Raw genomic sequence first — 24326 nt, 5'->3', positions numbered from 1 at the left:
CTTTTGAGGAAAAATAAGCAGCATCCTTTAACATCTCTCCCTTTCAGTAACCACATCACAAATATTCACACAAGGCAGATGAAACCGAGAATCTCCACTTCAGTCCTTGCACCATTCTGTGCTCCTGCCGACCTGCACTTACCCCCAGGGACCTCAACCAACCAAAGCTTCCACACACAAGAAACCCTGTCCCCGAGATCACCCTTTGCTGATTTCACAATCTTGCTGGTAACTGAACTAAAAGATTAGCAATAATTCTGTACTCTAAATGAGATGCTTATAAGCAGCAGGCAGGCTCCTCTAAAGAGCCAGTTAAAACAAAAGGAGGCCCTTAATTCCCAGTGCTGAACATCACTGTCCAAGGGCAGACGTGCACATGTAAACCAGTAGTGATGGCAGTTACTTTGTGTTTCTATGAAAAACAAAGAGGAAATTACGGGAATGCTAAGAGAAAGCACATGAAAGAAAATGCAAGAACACAATCTGAACCATGCTGAGCACAGTCATGAGAATAACACACTGCTTTGGCTGCTAGAAAGGCCCTGTGATGACCAAAGTGGCTCCTTCACGGTTGCTCAAGGAAATCATTCAGCAACCATCTCTTGTCCACATTTACAAGGACATGAGACATCATTAGAGTAAGGAGGAGTTTAGCAAAGAAAAAAAATAGGAGATGCCAATTTCTTTCTCCTCAAGCTAGAGATTTAGACTGAATGTTAGGAACAAGGGTGGTGGAACACTGGAACAGGTTGTCCAGCAGGGTAGCTCAGGCCCCATCCCTGGAAATATTCAAGGTGAGGCTCAACAGGACTCTGGGCAACCTGATTTAGTTAAGGATGCCCCTGCTTACTGCAGAGGGAGTTGGACCAGACAACCTTTGGAGGTCCCTTCCAACCTAAACCCTTCTATGAAATATGGAAATAAATACCACATATATAGCACCAAAAAATCATATGTATGTTATTCTAGTCATTTATACATAACTAAACATCTCACTTGTAAAACAAATTCCTTCAAACTTATCACAAATCTAACCATAAAATGGAGGAAACCTGAAAGTCCCAACAGGAAATCTGAGAGTTACACATGTGCAAAACCAGGTAGAAAACTGCGTGAGTTTATAACACTGATTCAAAATCTAACTTTTTTCAGCAAATGTTTCAAATCAACCAGTAATTATAAAATTGCCATTTGTGCCTGCCAAACACCTGTGCACCATTTAAACAAAAGCAAACCTTCAATAAACTTTGATCAAAAAGGTAAGGCTGTTGGAAAGTTATAAGCAAACTCAAAGAGCCATTTGAAATTATACTATGTTCTACCAACAGCTAAAGCACTGTGCAGTTGCTTCTGTGTTATGGGGGGGGGGGGGGGGGGGTCAAGGAAATAATACCAGCAGTGTAATTATAAAGGATATTGGAAAGGCAGGTGCTGCAGTTCATTGTTATGCTAAAAAACTCCTAGCAATCATCTATAGCAATTGCAGCTGTCTTGCTTTTACCAATGTATAATGATTACCCATTTGATTAGCAAATGTAACCACCTGCAGTTAACTGGTTTACCAGTTTAGCTATCTCTGAACATGAAATGCCTTTAAAAATCAGACAAGTTAGTGACAAAATTTAAATGCACTTTCAAAGTTTGTTTTAAGTGTCTGTAGAATTATTTGCACTCTAGTACGAGTGCTCAGAAAGTGCTTTTCCAAAATGTGAAAGTGTCCCAAAACCAGACTCAATAAATTTTTAAATGTCAGGTATTAATTTTTTCATTAACATAAGTGTCTACATTCAGCCCACAAGAAGAGCCACAATCTGAAATGAAAATGGATTTAATGAAATAGCCCAACTGGTACCAATGTCTACACAAAGTATGTAAAATTATACTCAACCCAGCTGTCACAACATCCAGGAAAGCAGTCTTCACGAACAAGAAAGAGATGAAAAGGAGCCTAAGAAGAAGCCCAAAGAGTAGGTTCTCCTTTATACAGCAAACATCCTCCTTATACTCAGTATAATGCTCATGGCCTGGGACACCCAGGAGCCAGTCCCAGAATTTGCCTGAGATTCTGTCCCAGCAAAACCAGGACGGTAAGTTATCATGGTAAAAGATGAGGAGGCTAGATTGTCTGCCTGAGCTCTCAAATTTCCCTTTCAGCTCAGCCACCAGACTGAGCAGATCATTCCCGTGCTTTGGCACTGCTTGCAGTCCGCGCCCGGACACTTACCTACTTGCTTGGGACGCTACCTCTCCTTTGCTAACAGCTTCTGCGCAGGTTGCAGCCACTGCGGCTCCTGCCCCTACGCCTGACCCCACAAAGTGCCTCGGCACGCCCGGAGGACTCAGCAGACCCCCTCCTCTTCAGCCTTGATTGGTGCCCCTGAGGCGTCTCAAGGCCCCGCCGGGGCGGCGGCCGCACCTCGCCCAGCTGTGCCGCGAGAGCGCTCCAGCTGTGCCGAGCGGCGCTTCCGTTCCCGAGCCTGATCCCTGCGGTGTGCTCCTATGGGGGTGCAAAGGAAACAAAACGCCCTGGGACTCCTGCACTTACAGACCCTGGTGTACCAGGCGCTGCTGGTACTTCATCCACCAGTAGGATGCCAGGATTCCCTAGAAGTCCTCCGCAAGAATTAAATCCTCTTTCCTCCCCAGCATGATAGTAGAAGTCTTGTGCTTCTTGTTAACACTTTGAGGTGCTTTATTATTTCTTTGTCCGTTGAGTTCTAGGTCACACCAAACTCCATTTTACCGGGTAGATTATGAGGTGCCTTGAAGACTGCAACACAGTTGAATGAAAAGCATGAGATAAAGTTATTATGAATATATTTTAGTTACTCTATTTTCAGTTTCTGCTGCAGAGGGCACAATTCTTGGGTGCAGAAGTTAGCAATGTATCATGCCTTGCTGTGTTGAGTTTGTCCCAGTGCCTATGAGCAAAATTACAGAATTTCACAGAGCCAAAAGTGTAATTTCTTCACATCCAGCATTCATTTTATATTTGCAACAAAGCCTCTGTAGATTTAAGCTGCTATGGTTTTCTTCCCTTTAACTTTGTAAGTTTCTAAGGCACCAGAATTTAAACATAATGCACATATTTTCTGTGCTAAAACAAGATGTTGAAAAATCTTATTGAGGTGAATGGGGAATTATTATCTTTACAGAAAACACTACACCTTAGGGAAGCTGAGTTCAGGGTGCACTCAGGAATCATTGTCAGACCAAAATATAATAGCAGTTGAAATTGCTTTTATACAAGGAGAGCAGAAGTCTACACCTTAGCAGAAGCTACAAACACCTTAGCAGTGCACACTGTATGCAAAGGCAGGAGAAATCAGGGACTACACTTCATAAACAGTTTGGTAACTTCAGGACCCTAAGTTTTCAAACCTCCATCTAAACAGAGGAGGCAGCTGAACAACAGCTTTATGAAAGGTTAAAGCAGAAGTAGACAACCACATACAGAAGTGCTCAGCCCTGTGCAAGAGCTAAGCAGAGGAGCTCTCTCTGTCCAACCCAGCAATCTCCATGGCTAAGGTGTCCAGGGCTGCTGACTTGAGCCCTGGCTAGCCTCTTTGTCACCTTTGCTATTTTATGGGCTTTCTCTAGCATATTCTTTTTCCTAAAACACCTTTGAAGTTTTATGGACAGTAAATATATTTGATACATTTAAAACAAGAGTTTGTCAACGCAAATATGTCATTTGGAATGCAATCATCATGTAGGAAATGCAGATTTATGCCTTAAACATTTAACTGTCCATGTACTATGGACAAATATGCATGCAATCATTTGGTGATGAGTCACAGCAAAATGCCATTAAAAAATATCCTGGACTTTTTACGTTTTAGGTTCCATGGATTTCTATCTTACTGACTTTGATTGCTCCAGTAAAATCTGGAAGGTTACTTGTATAATTCATTATTGCAAGGTCAGAGTGGAAATCTGCTAAGAAACAGAAATTTTGCAATTTAATTTTTAAGACCTAACTTGGGATTTTAATATTATTATATTTTTAACTTGAGATTTTGGGGGAGTTCTTTAAAGGAAGGCAAGGAGTAAACAAGCAGATACTCCAAGCATTTGATCTTGGCACCTTTTCTAGGTTGCCTTCTCATTGAATTGACATCATTCTCTTTTCCTGCTTTCTCTTCCTGAGCAAACAGCTTTCTTGCTCACCAAGAGGAGGGAGCCTGGAGAAGCCCTGAGCCCCTAGAGCCCAGCTGCATGCCAGGATGGCAGGTGAGGAGGCACAGCATGTGAGCAGCTCTTGGCACTGCATGAGCCTCCAGCAGCAGCTAGGACAGACAAAGGTTTGTTAAAGAGCTGTTTGCTGACTGCTTACCCCGTTCACTACGAAACATCTTCTGAAGGCATTTTTAAGCACTTCTACAAAATTGTAATTTGAAATGTATCTCGTCTTTGCACTCATTGAGAATAAGTTGATGTGTCAGCTGGACGCTGGCATCAACCATTTTTGGATGATTGGTTTCAAATCCTCTAATCAGCTTACAGTCCAAATAATTTGCTGTGTGTTGGGGAAGGCCCTTTGAGGCATGAGTGAAGACATCCTCCCTCCAGCCCCGGAGCAAAACTGGAGCTGTCATTTCCAGCCCCCTTCATTGCCTGCACCTTTGTGTGACAGGCAGCTGGAAGCTGCTTCATTTCCCCAAGAGTGTCCTGGCCCCCAACTCCCTGCTGCATGTGTAGCTAACAGAAGCACAGGGTGCCTTTATTTTTCTAAGAAATATTGATGTAGCAAACATGTAGATTTGAAACTAAGAATTAGATAGACACTTTTCTTCTATTTTATTGAAAATTATAACCCTCACTAAACTACTCCTACCAGCCACTCTACAAAAGAACAGGAGACACACTGTGATACTCATAGAGGAAGCCTAACTCAGAAGTGATATAAATAGCAAACAAAATATATACATTAGTATGGGCTAGAGTAATGGATGCAGAGCAAGATTTTCTACTTGGACAAGCAGCCCATAATGGGGTTTAAAATAAGGGTGGCATCCTGTGAGCTGATTTCACATATCATGCTGTCATTGCTTAAAGTGAACAAATTACCGCTTGCCAATAGGGATGACAGAGCTGCCAGCTTCAGCACTTCCTTTCTGACCATCCCACCTGGTGCAGAGCTCCCTCAGGAGGGTGAAACCCCAGTTTGCCCCAGAAGAAAAAGGTACTGACAAAGTTTGCCTGTTCCCCTGTCTTTGGACAGGGGAGGAGGCAGCTGTCCCCTCCATTTCCCTTTCACAGTCCTCCCTTGTTTCCAGCAGCTAAAGAAGGAAAGGGTCAGGAGCTTTCTTTTCCTGTTCTCCCACAAACTGGCATGCCCTGCTTTTTGTATTTTCCCCTTATTATCTTCATTTTATTATCTTCCCTTATTTCCTAGTTCACTGTAATTACATATTGGGACATCAAACAGTGAGGCAGGGATTGCTTTTGAAGGCTTTTTTAATTAGCTTTTCTATTGTGTCTTCTAATACCTCCTCTGGCTTTAGACCTAGTTTTTTCTGTTCACAACCTCCTGAACATATGGTGGTAAATATGCAGCATGCTGTGAGCTTCACCTGGAGTCTACTTACAATATATCTGCAATGTAAATAACAGACTTCATGTCAGTCAATTAATCACACACCAGTGGTTGGCAGAGGGCAGGCAGACTGCAGCAAGAGAAATTGAAAACTGGAAGCTTGATCAGTGTTGGACTTCAAGTATTAAATAGTACCTAAGACAACATGCTTCTGGAGTATCACTGCTTTTGCTTTAAAATACTCCTGTTACAATTGCATTAGACATTGCTTGATATCATAACAATTCATTATAATGCAAAATTCTGCACTCACTAGGACCACTTTGACAACAATTCACCTATTGGAGCCATGATCCCATTTCCAGTAGCACAGAATGTGACCCAAATGCAAATTTCATAAAATTAAATTTAAATGTCATAAATTATATTTAAAGTGATGCCAGGATGCTGTACAAAATTTAAGTATCACCATTCTAGTAGAAGAGTTTCCTTTTTGGTAAAGCTAATTCAGATGAATTACTTTACAGGTGTGTTTTATTCCTGGGTTTGCAACAATGCATATTGAGCAAGACAAAGTGCTTTGTTTACCTGATTCACTTTATTTAACTCAAAGGATTCATAAGGATATCATCAATTATAGTCACAAACAAGTATTTTATGTTTAAAACAAAATTTTTTTGAAAGACTCTCTACTTCAGTAGAGCTTTTCTAATTTGAAGATCTCAAAGGATTTTCTGTATATTAAAATCCTTTTCATTCCCATGGAAGACAAATGAAAATAGAGAAATAAATCACCTAATATTTAAACACATTTGGGTGGACCAAGAATTTTCCTAGTGACAATAAAAATCTCATAAAAAGGAAAAGAAATTACCTGTTTATGTCTGATATTCCCCCATGTCTCACTGAACCTGACCCTGGACTTGTCTCTGTCAGACCCAGGAAGATCTTTGCTGCAGGGCTGGCTTCAGACAAGGGGACAAACAAGTGTCCGCAATCACCTTTACCCATCTTACAGTGCAGCAGTTTGGCCCTACCAGTCTCCAGAAGGTTTGTGTTCTTGCCTTCATCCTATTTCTTCTAGGACTTTATTCCCACAGGGATTACTATACTCTTCTTCCCAGTTGCAGAGGTAAGACACACCTTGACTGCTGCATTCAGTTTTGGGGTCTTCACTACCAAAAAGACGTTGAGGTGCTGCAGCGAGTCCAGAGGAGGGCAACAAAGCTGGTGAGGGCTCTGGAGAACAGGTTTTATGAGGAGTGGGTGAGGGAACTGGGGTTGTTTAGTCTGGAGAAAAGGGGGATGAGAGGAGATCTGGCTTTTTACAACTCCCTGAGAAGAGGTTGGAACCAGGTGGGGTTTGGTGTCTTCTCCCTAGTAACAAGTGATAAGACAAGAGGAAATGGCCTCAGGTTGCACCAGGAGAAGTTTAGAGTGGATATTAGAAGAAACTTCTGCACTGAACAAGTTATCAAACACTGGAATATGTCCTCCAAGAAGGTGGTTGAATCCCCATCACTGAAGGTGTTTAGAAGATGCATAGAAGTGTTGCTACGGGACATGGTTTAGCCCCAGAGCAGAGTTGGTGGAGTTGGAGAATGGTTGGACTCAATGATCTTCAAGGTCTTTTCCAACCCAAACCATTCTATGATGCTATAGCCCCAGGAAGGACCAGATTGGACACTGAACCTGCAGCCCTGAAGAAGGGGCAGGCAAGCCTTTGCCCCCAGCTAGTCCCCCCAGAAGGACATGCAGCTCTTTCCCATGGCAGTAGCTAGTTTGCAAGGGAAGTAAGGCGGCAAATCCCGGGCATCTCAGCCCAGGCTAGACCCAACCTCTCCTTCCAGAGCAAGAGTTGTCAGTGCCAAGAAGGCGGACATGCTACCTACAGCCAGAGAGGCTCAGCATGGCTGGTGCCCCTCTGCACGTTGTCCTGAGAAAGCAGGGGAAAGCATGTGGACACTCCACATACCTGAGTGTCCATAGCTTTTTCATTTGCCCTCCAAGTTGCAAGCTATTAATTTTGACCTACATAGCACTTCTGTTGCCTTCATGATACCTTGCACCACTGGCATATCCATGGGCTTTTGAGGAGTCAGCCCATGTCCAGCTCACAGCAGAAGGAAGGTTAACGTCATCACCAGCTGTCTTGGGACAGACCAGTGATTTCAAACTCCAACACCTGCTGTATTCAATTAAGGGGGTTTGTTCTCTGGACAGGGGTTGACCAGGGAGCAATGCTTGAGTCAGAAACAAAGACGAGCCCCAAGGCAGAAGATCTTATCATATTTCTAAGTTAATTTATAATCATAATGCTTTTCCTCTTCCTTGACAAAGTAAGTAAGATGGTGTTGTGATTAAGATGCAGAATATCTAATTTGAGAGGTGCATAAAAGGAAATCATGGAGTGCCATCTATCAGGAAGATAACTGTAAAAGGATCAAGTCTTCCCCCATCCTCACTATAAATCTTTCCCTGAGAAGAACTACTAGGCTATAAAGAACATGAATTAACAACAACAAAAAAAAAAAAGATAGAAAAAGGAGACATGTTAAACACTACCTAACAAGCTTCATGACATGAGCACAAAAGTCTTAAATTCCCTGCCATAAATTCAATACCATCAAAAGATTCAGCTACTGTGTCCTCAGAAATGGTAGCATGTAAATCAAGCACAATATTAAAAGACACTGCAATCTTTAATATGTCTTTAAATACTTTAAATTCATAAATCTGACTCAAAGAAATACCGCAGAGGCATTTTCAACCTTTTTTTTTTCCCCATTCTGTCACTTCTTCTATAGATGTGCCACGTTTTCTGCTATTAAAAGATGGCCCAAACATTTACAGAAAAGAGAGGAGCCAGAAAACTTCCCTTGTGGACATGATTGCATGCAACCATTATGACTACTCCAATAAACACACCTAAATATGCCAAGATTAATGCATATGTTTAAATTGCCACTTTCAAAGAGATTAGATTGAAGGCAACCCTCCCATTCCCAGAAGCAGCATGCAGTGATTATTCCATACAGGTATTTTCATGGGGGAAATTCCTTGTTGAAAAGTACTGAATGTTGTGATACGGATGTGTATTAAATCCTCTCCTTTTAGTTTCACATTTAGGGCACATAAGCCTTTATTTTCTGTTAAATGTACTAATCTTCTTAACGGTATAATCAAGCCTCTAATATATAATATTATCAGTTTATATTTAGAAGGAATAACTGTCACGTTAGTGCTGATGGACATATCTCTCCATTCATCTGACTGAATTACCCCACATAAATCCCTTTCCCTAATTCATTTCTGCAGAGACAGCAAGCAGCTTTATATTTTTTTTAAAGCAAATCATACATTTGCAAGATATTTATAGTTAATATGTAAAAATCCTGCTTCGAGTTTGAGAAACGTTTCTTTCTTCCTCCATTTCTCATAAGGAAACGTTCCAGTTTGTAGCTTCTTAAATAACTCAGGATTTTTTCAGGCTGCAAATGCAATGAAAGGTATCCCTACAGTGAACAAGTCACAAAAACTTCAATTTGCATCCTTGGCAGCTTTGTGTTCCTGGAAAGCGAAAAGGAGCCTGAGCCGTTTGGTGCATTTAAGAAAGTTTATGTTTAAGCATATCACGGGATTCTTTTTTTATTTTAAGAACTTGGAGATCTTCTAGCAATTCCTAGTTCCTTCCCAATATATTACCAGATTTGTACCACATAAAATGTGCCCCCACCAACACAAAACAAGCCAGATATTAAAGGGGGATTTTTAAAACACCAGACAGTTGCACTATCTTTTGGTATATGCTAAGAGTTACATTGAGCCTGCCACAACACAGACAGTAAGCCAGCTGCTAAGTACCCAGGACCTTGAAGTATATATTGATATCTCTGCCACCCCACTCACATATATTTGCTCATGGCACCTCTTCTGGTTCTGTAGAGCACTTTAAATAGGTAGCTACCCAATATGTATCCCAGAAGTGATCTGATTCTCTGCAACAAGAAAGAGCCAAAAGGAATGGAACAGACAGGTACATGACAAAACATATTGTGGGATATGCATTTAAGTCTACAAAAAAATTATTATTATACTTTCATTATATTGAAATAGTTCAAGAGGAATAGAGGAGGTGTGATTTGGTATTGTCATTCATGCCTGATTTGCCTCAATGATAAGTACCTACAGAAGATACCATCAAGTAAAACCCGAAACTAAAAAGGTCATCGAATTCTGGTCTAGCCAACAACAAAGGTGTCAATCTCTCTTTATACACAGTATTCTTGATGTCAAAGAAAGCACAAAGATGATGATTCCCCTCTAATTCAAATTCATTACAAACACTCTGCATACTAAACATATTAAACACATGTGAAACTCAGCAGAAGGGATGAGAACTGAACTGGCACACAACTGGAATGTTACCCAGATTGTTTGACTGGGGCATGTTTTTCCCATCTGCCTACCAGTTTCGGGGGAAGTTACTAGATGGAAGCTGTCAATTCAGCTGTGTTCTCTAAGCAATGAGCTCAGCTCTTTGAAGAAGAAGAGGGAAATAATACGGTAAGATGAAAATCTGACTGGTCCTTCACATATGGTCATCCCTTCTACCTCACCTTTCCACACCTGGATACAGGGTCTGGATTCCCATGACACAAAAGGGGATAGAAACTACCCATCCTGACATTTGGCTCAAGGACTAAACTGGTAGCATTTTTAAGAAGAGAGGAGAGCTAAAGCTGCCCAAAGTTTTTGTCTCATCACTTGTACTACACAATACATTAAGGAGATGTGGGGTTTGCTGGCACTGATCCTCTTTCACAGGGTCCACAGTCCTTCTCTGCACTCCTGGAGCGTTAGAAGCTGGAGCACTCTGAGGCTTCAGCCAGAACATGCAAATGTTGCTTATCAATGATTTGGTCAACTTAGAGATTTGAGGTGTGCTTACTAGCATCTGTACAACTTCTGTATCTCATAAGAAATCTACATGCTCTAGAGAAAATACATCAATTACATGAAAAAAAAGGTTCTCTGTTTCTGACTCTTTGCATGGAAATAATAGTAACTGCCACAGGCATGCAGGTGTGGTAGACATGGAATGAAAAGTTAATAGTTATGGTGCAAGTCACTCAATAGTGTTTCTTAACAGTTAATTTTACAGTGTGTATTCTCAAATGGAAACTGTTACATACAGCAGGAGAATCTACTCCCTGGTGTAACCTCACTGACTGGGAAAAAGGCCCTTGGGGGTAGTTGGGCATCACGGTTTTGAGCAAGGTCCCAAAAGAGGAGTAGCCAGAGTGTAAGACACAACCACTGTGGCTCAAAGACACTTTAGAGTTTAAAAAACCAATTTGTACTAAGAAAACAGCCAGATGCCATCACATTGGCTTCCATTCACTGATGAATGCCATTAAAGCTCCCTAACATCTGCTACCACTTGATGAAACAAAACTTAGATCTCTTTGAGTGAAAAGGTCCACAGATGCTCAGTGGAGTAATCTGGGCTGCCTGAGGCTGGGGAGGGACCACTGCTGCCAGCCCCAGCCAAAACCGCATTTTTTCACCTCAGTTGGTTGAGGCAATTTCTGTAAACATCAGAGCTACATTGTAACTCCATTATAGTCCATAACTGCATTAGCTATAGGTTGAAGAAAAAGCAGGGCAATGAGGAACAAGGTGGATCATTTCCCCGAATTAAATAAACCTGCACCTCTCACAGCCAATTTCCACACCTGCTCTGAGCAATCAATGATGGTTTGAGGTTGACAACCCTGTAAATATTATTCCTTGGGAAAAAATACAATTTTAAGGACACAAAGACCTAATTTTCTAGTTAAATGAATCCAAATTCTATTGATGAGCTACAGCAGATTTTCAAGTTTGGAAGAAAAAGTATCCTTTAATTGTAGGCATCCAGAAGGAGACACGCGATAGATGTATTCCACCTTTTTTACTGAACACTGAATAAGGGAAAATATTTTTGTTTAAAAAGAACACTAAACACTGACTATATGTAAAGGCAGCTGTGGTCAGACTATGCATCAGAAGCCACATAGCAATCACAGGTATCATTGTAGAAAAATAGGAGTCTGTTACCTTGGAAATGTCAGTGTTGCTACCAAAGGCACTTCAGTACCTCAAAGAGCAAATTATTCTTCTGTAATTTATTTTGGGAACAAATGCAAGGAGAGTGGTGGGGGTGACTTCTCTGAATCAGATCTGTTCAGTGGCCGGAAATTAAATGGTCAACTTGTCAGAAGTAGAACTGCTCAAGTTTTGGTTCAGCGACCAAAATGAAAAGAAAAAGACAGAAAAAGAGATCAGATTGGGTAACATAAAAGAAGTACTGAGAGGTTTAGCACACACACACAAAATAAAATATCAGTTAGGTCAATATGAAAATCTTCAATGAACCCAAAAGAATTAGATAAAGAATCTTGTTCAAGCAGAAAGGCTTCATTTTGTTTTCTGATTATGAGGCGACTTTGTTTTTCTTTTCCACAGTAAGTTTCACAATTGAGATACTTTTCCAGAACAAAAATAAAAACTTTCTTTTGAAAATATAAGCAAGTTATTTCAAATGCTTCCCTTCTCCCCCTCCCCCCCCATTTTCCATTTACCTTTTTTTTTTGCCCCAAATACATTGTCAGTTTTCACCCTTCATGAAACCACAATTAAATGAAATTACTACAAATATAGCAATTTTGGTTGAATCAGTTCTAAAGTCCTGCACTGCATGCAAGAATCCTATCAACTTGAAAACCTATCTGATGAGGTATTAGTCATCAGCAAATCAATGATAATAATTGGAAAGAATGAAAACATTTACTAGAGGTATCTGATATTTGTACTAATCAGTATGAGATTCTGAAAGCTACAGTCTTTGGACCAGAGTCAGAATTACTCTACAAAAATGCTTACCACTGGAGTTTAGCCAGAGGGCCTTTCTTCAAACATACTAGGAATATTTTTTTTTTTTTTGCAGCTCTTTATGATATTTAATTTTGGTACCTGACATCCCCACAAACTGCTGCCCTGCAAAGCTGGGCAGCACTTTTTAAAACCAGGATCTAAAGATCAGTTGGGCTGTTTTGTTTCTCTCTGCACTTTTTTGGAATCAATAATCATTTCAACCAGTGTCCAGATGAATGTGTCTAATTCTGGACAGAAGGTTGTTTTTTTCTAGCAATGCATTTTCCCTGCAAGATAGGAACACTGAAAGGTTATTGTGTCCTGGAAACCACAGCCTGTTTAGCCAGAAAGATAAATATTATCTATATTTCTTGTTCTTTCCTATCTATTGTATTGTCCTGGAGAACAGTGGGAAAAGTGGAAGGCAAATGGCAGAGACTCTGCCAAGCCCCATGACGTGATAAATGACTTCTCACATCCCAGGGCCTGACACGAAGAGAGGCCACAGAGGGTCGTGCTGCTGTTTTCAGATCACCTACTCATCGCTTTCATTTCTAGGATGGAACAGCTCCCTCACACAAGACTCATATGGGCAGATCCAGTTCTACCAGGAGGTATTCCTCTGAAAAAGAACAGGAAACCTATACAGGAAAAATTATTTTCTGTGTCCTTTCTAACTCATTTATGAATATTTTATCAGACATGTTGAATACTGTGACCACAAATTACCTCTCAGCCATATAGAGCAGAATATTGCCAGATTTCTCTAACTCTTCTGGCAAGGGAGTGTTGTACGCTCTCTCTTTTTTCCTTCCCTCCTGTCTGTTATGATGGGCACAGCACAAGGACAGACCATCAACTTTCATGATCTCCCCATACATCCCTATGGAGCATTGTACATACACTACCCATGGACAATCAACACACAAATCCCTTCAAAGCCAAGTTGGGATGAGCCAGAAATGATGAGCCAAATGTGATGCAGCAGGATAAGGAGTACAAAATAGCATTTGCTCCCAGATATGTGCCTGTGCATGAAAGGGAGCTTGCTTGATGGACTTCTCTGTACGGACTGGGGTTTTTCTGCTTCTCCAGCTTCTGATCATCTGACTGCACTGTTGAAAATTACATTGGAGGGGTGGAAGGAAGGAAACAGTGAGGCGAGGGGTGGAAGGAAGGAAACAGTGAGGCCCTCTACACTGTGTGTTTTTCACCATCTGGATCACTCTGTGTACAAACACATGACAGCCAGATACTGGAATGGGACAAAGGAAGGTGTGCCAGTGTCCGTTCACCCACGGCAGCAAGGAATGATAAGCAGACAGTAGGAGACACAGTCACAGCTGGAACTGGGGTTGTCAGGCAGACCCTCTTCTTGTCTTACAGCTCTGTCACATCATACCCATGTGTTTACAAAACTACTCTTCAAGCAGACATGGGGTGGAATAAATAGCTCTGGCTAGTCTGAGACGATCATAATTTTGCTAAGCATAGTGCAAGAGCTCTTCGGAAGTTTAGGCTGGATGATAGGAAGAAGTTCTTCACAGAAAGAGTGATTGGCCATTGGAATGGGCTGCCCAGGGAGGTGGTGGAGTCACCATCACTGGAGGTGTTTAGGAAGAAACTGGATGAGGCACTTGGTGCCATGGTTTAGTTGATTAGATGGTGTTGGGTGATGGGTTGGATTTGATGATCTCAAAGTTCTTTTCCAACCTGGTTAATTCTATTCTATTCTATTCTATTCTATTCTATTCTATTCTATTCTATTCTATTCTATTCTATTCTATTCTATTCTATTCTATTCTATTCTATTCTTTGCATTTCAGCTCTGCCTGGTTTATAACTTGATCACCTCAGCCCAATGTGTATGAAAACAAGAAGCCACAGAGACGCATACATATGAGTACATGCCATTCAAGGAAAGGTACACAGATCTTCAGCCTGATCTCTGATGATTCATCTGCTCACCCTGCTGAAGAAGAGCAAGGGCACTGCCAATTCCACCTATGATGTATCTTGCAAAACCAAAGGCAGAAGCCATAGACCGCCCTGCATGTTCTCAGGCTTCTGCTTCAGGAGACACAGCAATAGTTTTACACATGGTTTCACAACATCTAGTGAGCCCCTACACTCAGAAGGATTTCTCATCCACCAAACCTAAACCAAACTTTACTCCAGGTATCGCTATCAAATTCTCTGAACTGTCTTCTGGAGCTGCTTCCTCCCCTGAGCAGGCACAGCAGAAGAGGAGGGGACAGCTGGAGACATGATGGGCCACCATACATCTGATGTGCTCCCTTGCTGACTCTTGGCCCTTCAGCCAGTAGGTGGGGACAGGTTGACCTTCAGGTTGGCGCATCACCACCCTCTCAGGGAGTGGGACAAGACATCCCTTCAGAAAAGGTCTGTGGGAAGCACCAGTCCTGCAGCATACCCCATGTGGTGTTTGTCACCCTGAGGACACGGGAAAGTGAGGAAGCGCTTGGACACAGCACTGAAGCACTTACACAATTTGAAGAGAAACCTGCATCAATATAGGAGTCTGAAAGAAAGGAAGTTTTTTAAAACTCATGTTCAAGCTTGCACCTGAAGGGAGGTGGATTTGTCACCTGCTGTCACTCAGGGCTCTTGCAGGTTGAACTTCAGCAGGTGTGGGCTGGAAAAGCACCACTGATTTCCCCTCTGAGGAGATGCTTGTGAAATTCTTGCAACTAATATTAATATGAAAGAAGAGAGGAGCAGGAACAGCCTCCTGTTTTGTTTCCAGGATGAAAAAAATGTGGCAAGAGGGACCTTGAAAAGACTGTGGAAAACACCCTCTGCTTTGCAATAAAAACCTTTGCAGGAGTGCCTGAACTCCACCCTTGCTCCCCTGCAACTTTCACAGACCATTCTTCCCCCAGATACCTCTTTCTGTCTAGACTGAGATATTCATGCAGGCATTGCCTATAAGGAGTCACGAGGAAACATTACAAGGGAGCAATCAGGGATGTCCTTATTCCCCTGGAAGACCAGGGATCCCACTGGAGTGGAGGGAGAGCAGTCTTGTCAAGATGGCCACCAGTGTTCAAAACCCACATACACCAAAAAGTCTTCCTAAACAGAAAGCCATGCTGACAGCAGCAGGACAAGAGTGAATAGCCAACATCTACAGCAAAGGAAGTCTGGAGTGACACAGGTGATGCTTGAGGTGGTGAGATGATGCACAAGTCCACAGGTGCCTCTGCCTGAATCTAAGCTTAAACCAGCTGCTCCGGAAGCACTGCTGTGCTCAGGAGGCATCAGCTGCTCCGGATGGTTGCAGGAGGTGATGGCAGGAAGCCTGTGGCCCTGTGCCTGGCTGTTGGATGCTTTCTCGACAGATGCCCTAGCTAGGACCTCTGCAGCTGCAGAAGGATAAAGGTAATGCCTGGTTCCAGGCTGTGGAATAAACAGGCACAAACCCTAGTACCCCTCACAAACCCTGGTTTTCCTGCTCCAAGCAGCACACACAACCACTCTGAGATTGCCTTCTTGAAGGCAAATGCTCTAGTGAGAGATACATTAAAACAAACAAAAAAGTCACCCATGGGCACCACCTGGGAGAAAGTCCCACAGGCATGGACCAGGGATGGGCATCACCATCTGTTGGCACAACCTAGCCCATGCCACACAAACTGTGACATGTGCTATGACTTTAATTTTCCAGGATTGACCTGGGAGGGGGCAGGGAAACAAAGACAACCTGGCTAAGAAGAAGGCATCATCTGACAAACTGGGAGGGTCTTTTTCACAAGCAGTTTATGCTTGGGCTTTAGCAGATGTTGAAAGTTGCACTGTCAGAGTTTGTCCCATGTTTATCCCAGAGGCTAGTCAGAAGTATGGAGGGAAAAGTGTGAATTACACAAACATTCAAGATACATATTTTCACTCTGTACACCTTTCATGCCTGATGAAAAGGGAGGAAATGTTAACACAAAGAAAGGAAGCATGTTAAAAAGACTGAACCTCTCATCAGAGACTATTGAAATTCTCTTAACAAGGGCCTGTCTGAAAGGTTGCTTATTCTCAGAGGTAAGACAGTGCCATTTCCTTCCCTCACCATGCAGCAAACACTCATGGCAAACCTAAACCACAACTGTAGGGCTTGAGACACAACACAAATGAAAGCTGCATCTGAATCCCTCTCAGTTGTATCACCACAGCTATTACCAGATTGAAAATGGTGCTTCAACCAGTCAGTGTGAATACCGAATACAGAATTGACCAGGTTGGAAAAGACCTTCAAGATCATCAAGTCCAACCTATCACCCAACACCATCTAATCAACTAAACCATGGCACCAAGTGCCTCATCCAGTCTCTTTCTAGACACTTCCAGTGATGGTGACTCCACTACCTCCCTGGGCAGCAAATACTGTATTGCACCTTCAAAAAGTACTGCAGTACTTTGCCTTCAAAAATACAGATCAAGGGAACAATAAGGAAAATGAGAAATGCTCTCAGTCTGACAGTCTCACCCCTTTCTACCTAATGAACCAGTGTGGGTTGGGTGGAATAATCAATGCGGGAAATATTGGAGAAGCATGTTTATATCTTGGTTTGTACATACTTATTCATATTTATTTACAACTATAAATTCTCTATAAGAAAAATATTTGGTTTAACTTTCTAATTAAAAGCTGCTAGTATGGACAGCTTTCAGCAATGATTTCCACAGATAAATTATACATAGTAAAAAAATCTGTCCTTTAAACTTGGAAAGCAGAAAATACATGTAAAACCTCCACTGAAACAGAATTTTGTACCCTTTCACCTTTTATGGGCTTCCTTTCTTCCTTGACTTCAATTCTGGGTGACACACTGTGGGAAAGGTCTACTCACACATGCCAGCTCTCACAGGGAGCTCTGAGCCTCAGTCACTGAACTCACTGAGGCAGAGATCACTTTTTTTAATGTATACAGACATGCCTCATGCAGACCCATAGTACCCACAATGCTGTTTCTGTTCTACTGTCAGATGTCACCTGACAAATGTGGGTCATGCTGGCATGTCGTGCTGACTTTGATTTCTGCTATTTGGGGCAATCAAGTCTCCTTTGCAGGGGGGAGCAGTGGCTTGATGAAGGGAGAAAGGATTTAACCAGAGATTACATCTCTTCAGCAAATTTGCAAGAAAGGCTCATTTAGGCCTTTGTGGAACTTCTACAGCCTTTCATCAATCCCATGTCTAACCACATCTTTGGCTGTACCATCTGCTGACCACTGATTTGGCCCATGAATTAGAACAATGACAGCTAAACCCGTTAAAATTTAACATATTCCCTAACGAAACATGGTTTGGAAGAGGCTGTCAGCTGTGACCTTGCCTACCTTTTTCTGTTATGGTTGGCATTCATTGGTTTCTGGTCAAGATACCTTAAAAGCACAACTTTATAAAATTTGCAAAGACACACCACATGAACCCTGGAGCCAGACAAGAGCTTCAGGAATATAGACAATCCATTGGCCAACATCAAGTTTTAGGAAGTCACATTCACTCACTAAGCTCAGATATGACAAATTCAAACTGTCCACGTAAAGAAAAAGCCAAGGTATTCAGAAATCAGCCTTGCTCTTGCAAATTTCAGTTTATGCAAGAAAAACCCTAAATACATCAGAGCAGTGCCAGTGCACTCTGGGGGCTTTGGGGAATGAGGACATTTTTTGTAAACGTTGACCCCAGATGAAATTTTTATTTTGAAACCCTTATGCATCTGCAAAATATTGCCTGGGGCCTCAAAGAAGAGACTTGAAAAACAAGGTTCTTGCCCATTCTCAAGAACTCCTTCTCCCTTGCTCCGTATTGCCAGCCTCATATTTTTAATCTAAGTGTCCCTTAAAAATTACAGAAAAATTCCTGGAGCTAACTAGACTCCCATGGCCAAACATTTCCACACATCTCTTTAATTTAAAACAAAAAAGTGATGGAAGCCTTCACTGTTCCAAAGATCAGAAGAAGGTGTAAGTGGATGAATGGAAGCATTTGAGGGGAATACCCTGCAAAAAAATCAAGAAGTTGACATCCTTCTCAGGCTGATGCTGGAAATCATGGGCCAAAATCTGTTCTTTATTACCAATGAGCTATTACTGACCTCACCTCCTGTGCACTCTTTACTTCTACTGGCTCACTTAAAACTTTCTACCCTTTGCCACAACTGACAGAGAAAGTATCTATAACTCAACTATATTCCTGCTTATACCACAGTATCACTGCTTACTCCTAAGGTTGTTTTTTTTTTCTTCCCCTCCCTCACTTCAGACTCCAATATTTATATATTTTTTTAAATTATTTTTTTAAATCTTCTGAACAATAATAATTTGCAATGAAAATGCCCACCAGACCGAGTAGGTACCGGAAATGTAAGTAACCAAAATGAAAACAGGTATAAGGTCACTATCTGTATTTCTTAAATACAACGATTAATAACAAAGATGGAATAGGCCAGACTTTAAACAAGTTTTAATCTGTGCTGAAAGAGTGCATAACTACCTCTTAAAATAGTTGAGAACTTTTTTACAGCCTATCAAAGCACTGGGTTCAGACAATATACAGCCTATCTAAGAATAGTAACAGTCATTGATGGAAACTGATAACATTTGGGGACTGAAGGTTAATACATTCTGGGTGGAAAAAAGAACAATGAAGAGTGAAATAGAAACTCAAGTCTCATTAAAGAAAACTATTTTAAGGGTAGAATGATGTGTTTTAACATCAATCATGGGAAAACAGTTCAAAGTTCCTAAAAGATCTAAATTTGAAACCTTGGGAAAAATGCTTTGTTTGCAGTGACAACAAACAGGGATGAGAAAAAATAGAGTGCAAAGGTAATCCATTTGTATGTTTTAAACACTACAAATCTGACTGTTCATTTCTAGGTTTCTGTGATTAAGGGCAGTGAAGACTCAGTGTTCAATCAAGTTTATCCTCTTTTCTGCATACATTTCCAATGTACTTATCTGCCTGTAAATCACAGCACATGCTCTCAGCACCGAAGGCACATTGACATGTGCAATCAAAATTGACTGCAGATTACAAAGAAACCCAAAAGACTTTGTATACAAATTTTCAATGTATAGTGTCGTTGCTTTTTTTCCCCTGAAGAAATTGTGTTCTGCTCTGTACATTACAGTGGAAAGCCCAGGAGAAAAACAAAACAGGATCACTGCTGTCTACCAGCAAAGCTATGACCAAGCCAAGTGGGCCCTGATGCAGCTCTGCAAACACGCGACCACCACTTGGCTGGAGGGAAGCTGAACAGGTGCCTACGTTAAACCAGTGCACACTTTGTCAGTTTGCATTTGAGCCAGTGCTTAAGTGCTTTGCCAGCTCAAGGGCTTAATTAAATTTGAAATAAGCTCATTCAAGGAATAAAAGTCTGCCAAAGGTAATAAAATTGTTTACTGATTTATCAGGTCTGTCCTATATACAAAAGAGCATATTTATATGCAGCATAACTCTAGTCTTATTCAGTCAGTGAGTGCATTTTAAAATATTTACTGATTGCAGGAAGAGGGCCAACTGTGGAGTATTTTTAAGGGTATGGGGAGAAGTGCTAAATCACAAAGTATCTAATTTAACTGTGCAAAATCAGGAATATTATTGTCTTCATTTTACTTATGAAATTCAAACGCATGAGGGAATGAAGTGCAGGTTCAGTGTGTCAGAGAAGCCACTTGCAGAAGGTCCTGTGCTCACCTGGTTCCCAACCAAGTGTCTTTTGCACCAAACACTTGATGCTCTTGGATGCTGCTGTCACCTGTCTCTCTTGTGTGATGGAGCAGTGAGTGTAAAATGGGGCCTCACTGGAACTTGCAGTCAGTGTATTTTTACATGCTCTCCGAGCAGGTGAATTTGTATTATGCATATGTAAACCTCCTTTTCTCTTGTGCTTTTGTACTGCAACTTAGAGCTCCACCTCTGTGTCCCCACAAGACCATCTTTAAAGTTCAATTTTGAAATGATAAATGCTTAGCCAGTGCAGACTTGCATTTTTCAGGAACATTAAACTACACTAGACAAAAGCCCAGATTGCTTCAAATTATTTCTTCAGATTACATACTTAGATGTGTGGTTTGTGGGGTTTTTTTTTCCTTGTGCTATATTTAACACTGATAATTGTATATTTTAAAATATTCAAATGAGTTCAAAATATCTGAGCAAGTGAGTGCTTAGCTCAAGCGTATGTCGGCTGCACTGTAGATAGCAAACAGACAGTGCTTCTTGCCTTGTTTCAGCACAGGTGTGTGTGTAACCCGTGAACAGGACTGAAAAAATCGCCACTGAAAGCAAAGAGAGGTGATGGGAGCTGGTTCACCCTGCGCTGTCCCTATGCCTTGTGGTGTGTAAACATAGTTTTCAAGTTCAGTCTGTGGAGTTTCCTCTGTGTTTGTGAGAATTACTAGTATGACCCTTAGAACGTGCCTAATTTCTTTACGCTTTCTTGACGCTGAGGCTTTGAAGAGTACCCTGCACAGCCCGATGGCAGCCCCGGGGGCAGATGTCGGCCCCTGAGAGAAAGATGCTGCAGCTGAGCCGCACCAACACCGCCGGCTCTCGAGGAAAAGTGCAACCGCTCTACGAATTCAGCCGAGCAACAGGACCAGCAGAACCAGCGGGGAAGGTGCAGCAGCCACCACTTTATACAGCGCGCCGGGTCGCAGCTGTGGGTGAGTGTGCAGGGTGCTCGGGGGCGCGCAGAGGCAGAGCGGGAGCGCGCAGGGCCGGGACAGCGGCGCGCAGCCGGAGCACAGGGACAGCAGGGGCCCCAAAAAAGCTACCGGGGCTCCAGGAGAAAAGGCAGCCAAAAAAAAACTGATGCAAAGACGTATATTAAAAGCCGTCGCGTTTTACTCTGTCGGATGAGAATCAGCGGCGGAAACCCCACTCTCGGCTACCTGAAAGCTAACGCGCATCTGGAGCGGCTCTCGGCAGGCTGGTATTTTAAAATTCAAACACTAGTTTTAGACGCCAGAGGCAGAAGAGCAGTCTCGGAGAAACACCTCACCCCTTGATCCTCACCCGGACTACCCTCTCCTCAGCCCCCCGACCCAGTCCTTCCCGCAGAGCTCCCCACCAGCCACAACCCCCTCTCCCCTGTAACGGGGTTTAGGCATCGTCTGGGGACTGGAAAACAGAACCGCAGCGGGGCGAGGGGGTGCTTCTGTTCTTTACGTGGCTGAACCATATTTTAGAAAACCTAGCACTTAAAGTTGGGAAAGATGGAAATTTCAGCTTCTTTTTCCTCCCTGCACATGTATTGTTTAGCAGGCTAAACACAATTTAACGGATCTGAACGTGCACTGTGGGACAGAAGATACGGATCTCTAAGACAAAAAATCATCTGGTGCAGTCGTGTAATTTACATACGTGGTTTGTTAAAAAGAACACCGATATTTTATAAACAAAAGTTTCCTATTAATTTGGCAACATTGTATTGTTAAAGGTTCTACATAGACAAAAACTTCAGGACCCCTTAAGATCATGTGAAAATAAATACTTGATGTGGTTTGGGTTTTTCTTTTTGCTGTCTTTACAGTTAAAAAAAAAAAAAATCAGTCAGAATCTTCACATAGTGATTCAATTATTCACCTAAAACTTGAATTCTGAGCTGGAATACATAAAAGTCAGGATTTTAACTCCATCTGCAGTAAAATTTTCTGTTTCTGAGCAAGGTGTTTTAAATAAATATTTTTGGGTTTTTTTCCTGACTTTTTATTGCTTACTACAGAATTAGGTGTTACTATGTAGCATCGCAAAACCTCAGGCAGACACAAAGAGGAAGGGTTAGCGGATATACCTTTAAGCAGTCTTTCTCGGTTATGAACTAAAAAAAGGTATCACACATGAAAGTTTCTGGACAGAGAAATGGTGATAAGGCGATTGAACAAAACAGCAGCTGGCTTACAAGGGGTATTCTGCAGCTGAAAGCAGTTTTCCACAGAAGCCGACCCGCCTGCGAGGCCATGGTCAGCCCTGGGATACCTCTCACCCAATATATTACTAAAGACCTTACTTTGTGCGAACAACTTTGCCTACTCTGGTTACTCTCCTCAGCCTGGGCGTTTACCACAGCAGGTTTATTTTTTAATTCTGGGCACGTTCGTTCAAAGCCACCTGTGAATGCCTGACCCACCGTTCTCGCCCGTGGCTGCTATATCCCCTCCGCGGGGTGCCGCAGGCTGGCTGCCCCGGCCAAAGCTGGCTCTGTGCTCCTTGCGGGGACACATCTCGATGGCCCGCGAGTGGCAGCCACAAGCTGCGGCACCACAAGACGGGTGATAAGCTCGGTGCGAGCCGGGTCCGAAAGACATTAAAGTGGGAAAGGGACTGCATTCTAGCAACTTAAGAGGTGCTGGAATCGACCCTATGCCAGTTAAAGAGAGAGGACTCTCAATTTACTCTGGCTCTGGGGTGCGCCTCGCCGGAGCCGCGCAGGTCGAAGCAGCGCTGCGACGGGGGTGGTGGAGGCCGTCCCCAGGCCTGGGGCAGGTGAAGACTAGGTGTCGCACAGTCGGGGCGCCCCGAGGAGCCCTTCGTCGGGGCAGGTGACCCGGAGCACGGCACATGGTTTCCCCGTCCCGGGTGCCCATTCACCCCGCCCTTCCCCTGCGCGGCTGCGGGACTGGGCGGCTGCTCGCCTACCCGTGGCCAGGGGACGCGCAGCGCCGGGTACGGCAGGAGCCTGCACCTACCGTGGTACTCCTGGCCGGGCACGTAGGCGGCGGGACTGCCCGCGATGTGGAGGGCGATGAGCACCTCGCCCTGCTCGCCGTCGCCCTCCAGCTCGCCGTGGTGGGTGCAGAGGAAGAAGAAGGGAGAGAAGCGGGCACGGGGAGCGGCCGCCCGGCCTGCCGCCAGCAGGGCACCCAGGGCGGCCAGCAGGCAGGGCCAGCCCCCAGGGACGCCCCGCCGCCTCTCCATGCTGCTGCCGCCGGCGCCGCTGGGGCATCCAGGGCACGGCGGGGCCGCCGCTCCGCTCCGCTCCGCACGGGACGGGGCGGGCGCTGTCCCCCGCCGCGGCCCGCGGGAGTTCGTGGGGAGGCGGGCGCCGGGCGAGGAGCTGAGCGTAGCGCGGACAGGGGCGGCCCCTCCGCACCCGCCGAAGTCTGTGCCGTCCCCGCCTGCCGCTGCCGGGGTGCGGGGCACGGAGCTAGGAGTGCGAGGGCTGGGAATAATTTATTTCCCCCGGTGTCGAGGTGGGAGGGAGGGGATGGTCCCTCCCCTCCTCCTCTGCCTCCTCCTCCTCTGCCGCCTCCTCCTTCGCCGTCGCCGTCCGTTTCTCCCGCTCCTCGCTCTGCGCGCCGGTGTGCGGTGCTGCCGCTGCGGGGACAAGGGCTGCGTGCTGGGCTCTGCTGCCTGCCCTTTGTTTGCGTCCGGGTTCCTGCCCTTGCCTTGTCCCTGCTCCTGTATTCCCGCCCCAGCTTCTGCCCCTGGCTCCCAGCCTTTACCAATACCCTTTTCCTGCCCCTGGTCCCCGCCCTAACACCTGAGTCGCTGCCCCTGCTCCCTCGATGCTTCTATGTCTCCGTCCCTCGGTCCCAGCTGAGAAGTGCATAAGCTCTCCACTTCTGTTCACCCTTTTGCCTCATTCCTCTGTCCTGCTCCAGCCCCTGTCCTTTCAGCCCTGTCCCTCCCCAGCCCTGCCTCTGCTGTACTTGCACCCACTGCTGGGGAAAAGTGAGGGATTTTTACTTGAACTTTCTCCACTACCATCTTCAAAATAACACACATGCACACACACAGAGCTGAAGGCAGGACCGCTCAGGGTGGTCAGTGTGTGAGTTCCTGGGAAGGGCATGTGTGTCCTTAATATGCCACACATATCCTGTGAGGCGGTTTCAGAGCCCTG

The 24326-nt window shown here is 43.8% G+C and overlaps 1 protein-coding gene across 2 annotated transcripts in view; it reads right to left on the bottom strand.

Moving 5' to 3' along the window:
- The window catches only part of RELN (reelin), a 277932-nt gene extending 254192 nt beyond the window's left edge, over nucleotides 1–23740 (bottom strand). The window contains exon 1 of one of the 2 annotated variants that reach the window (XM_054178701.1): nucleotides 23170–23740. In XM_054178701.1, the coding sequence (XP_054034676.1) occupies nucleotides 23170–23398 (229 nt within the window). In that variant the 5' untranslated portion in view covers nucleotides 23399–23740. The remainder of the gene's footprint in view (nucleotides 1–23169) is intronic. The other variant, XM_054178702.1, reaches the window with a different exon arrangement.
- Between the last annotated feature and the right edge of the window lie 586 nt (nucleotides 23741–24326).

Source organism: Dryobates pubescens, chromosome Z (genome assembly GCF_014839835.1).
Source record: "Dryobates pubescens isolate bDryPub1 chromosome Z, bDryPub1.pri, whole genome shotgun sequence".
NCBI classification, from domain to species: Eukaryota; Metazoa; Chordata; class Aves; order Piciformes; family Picidae; genus Dryobates; species Dryobates pubescens.
Note: the sequence above shows the minus strand (reverse complement) of the source record. Positions and strands in the feature narration are given on the sequence as shown.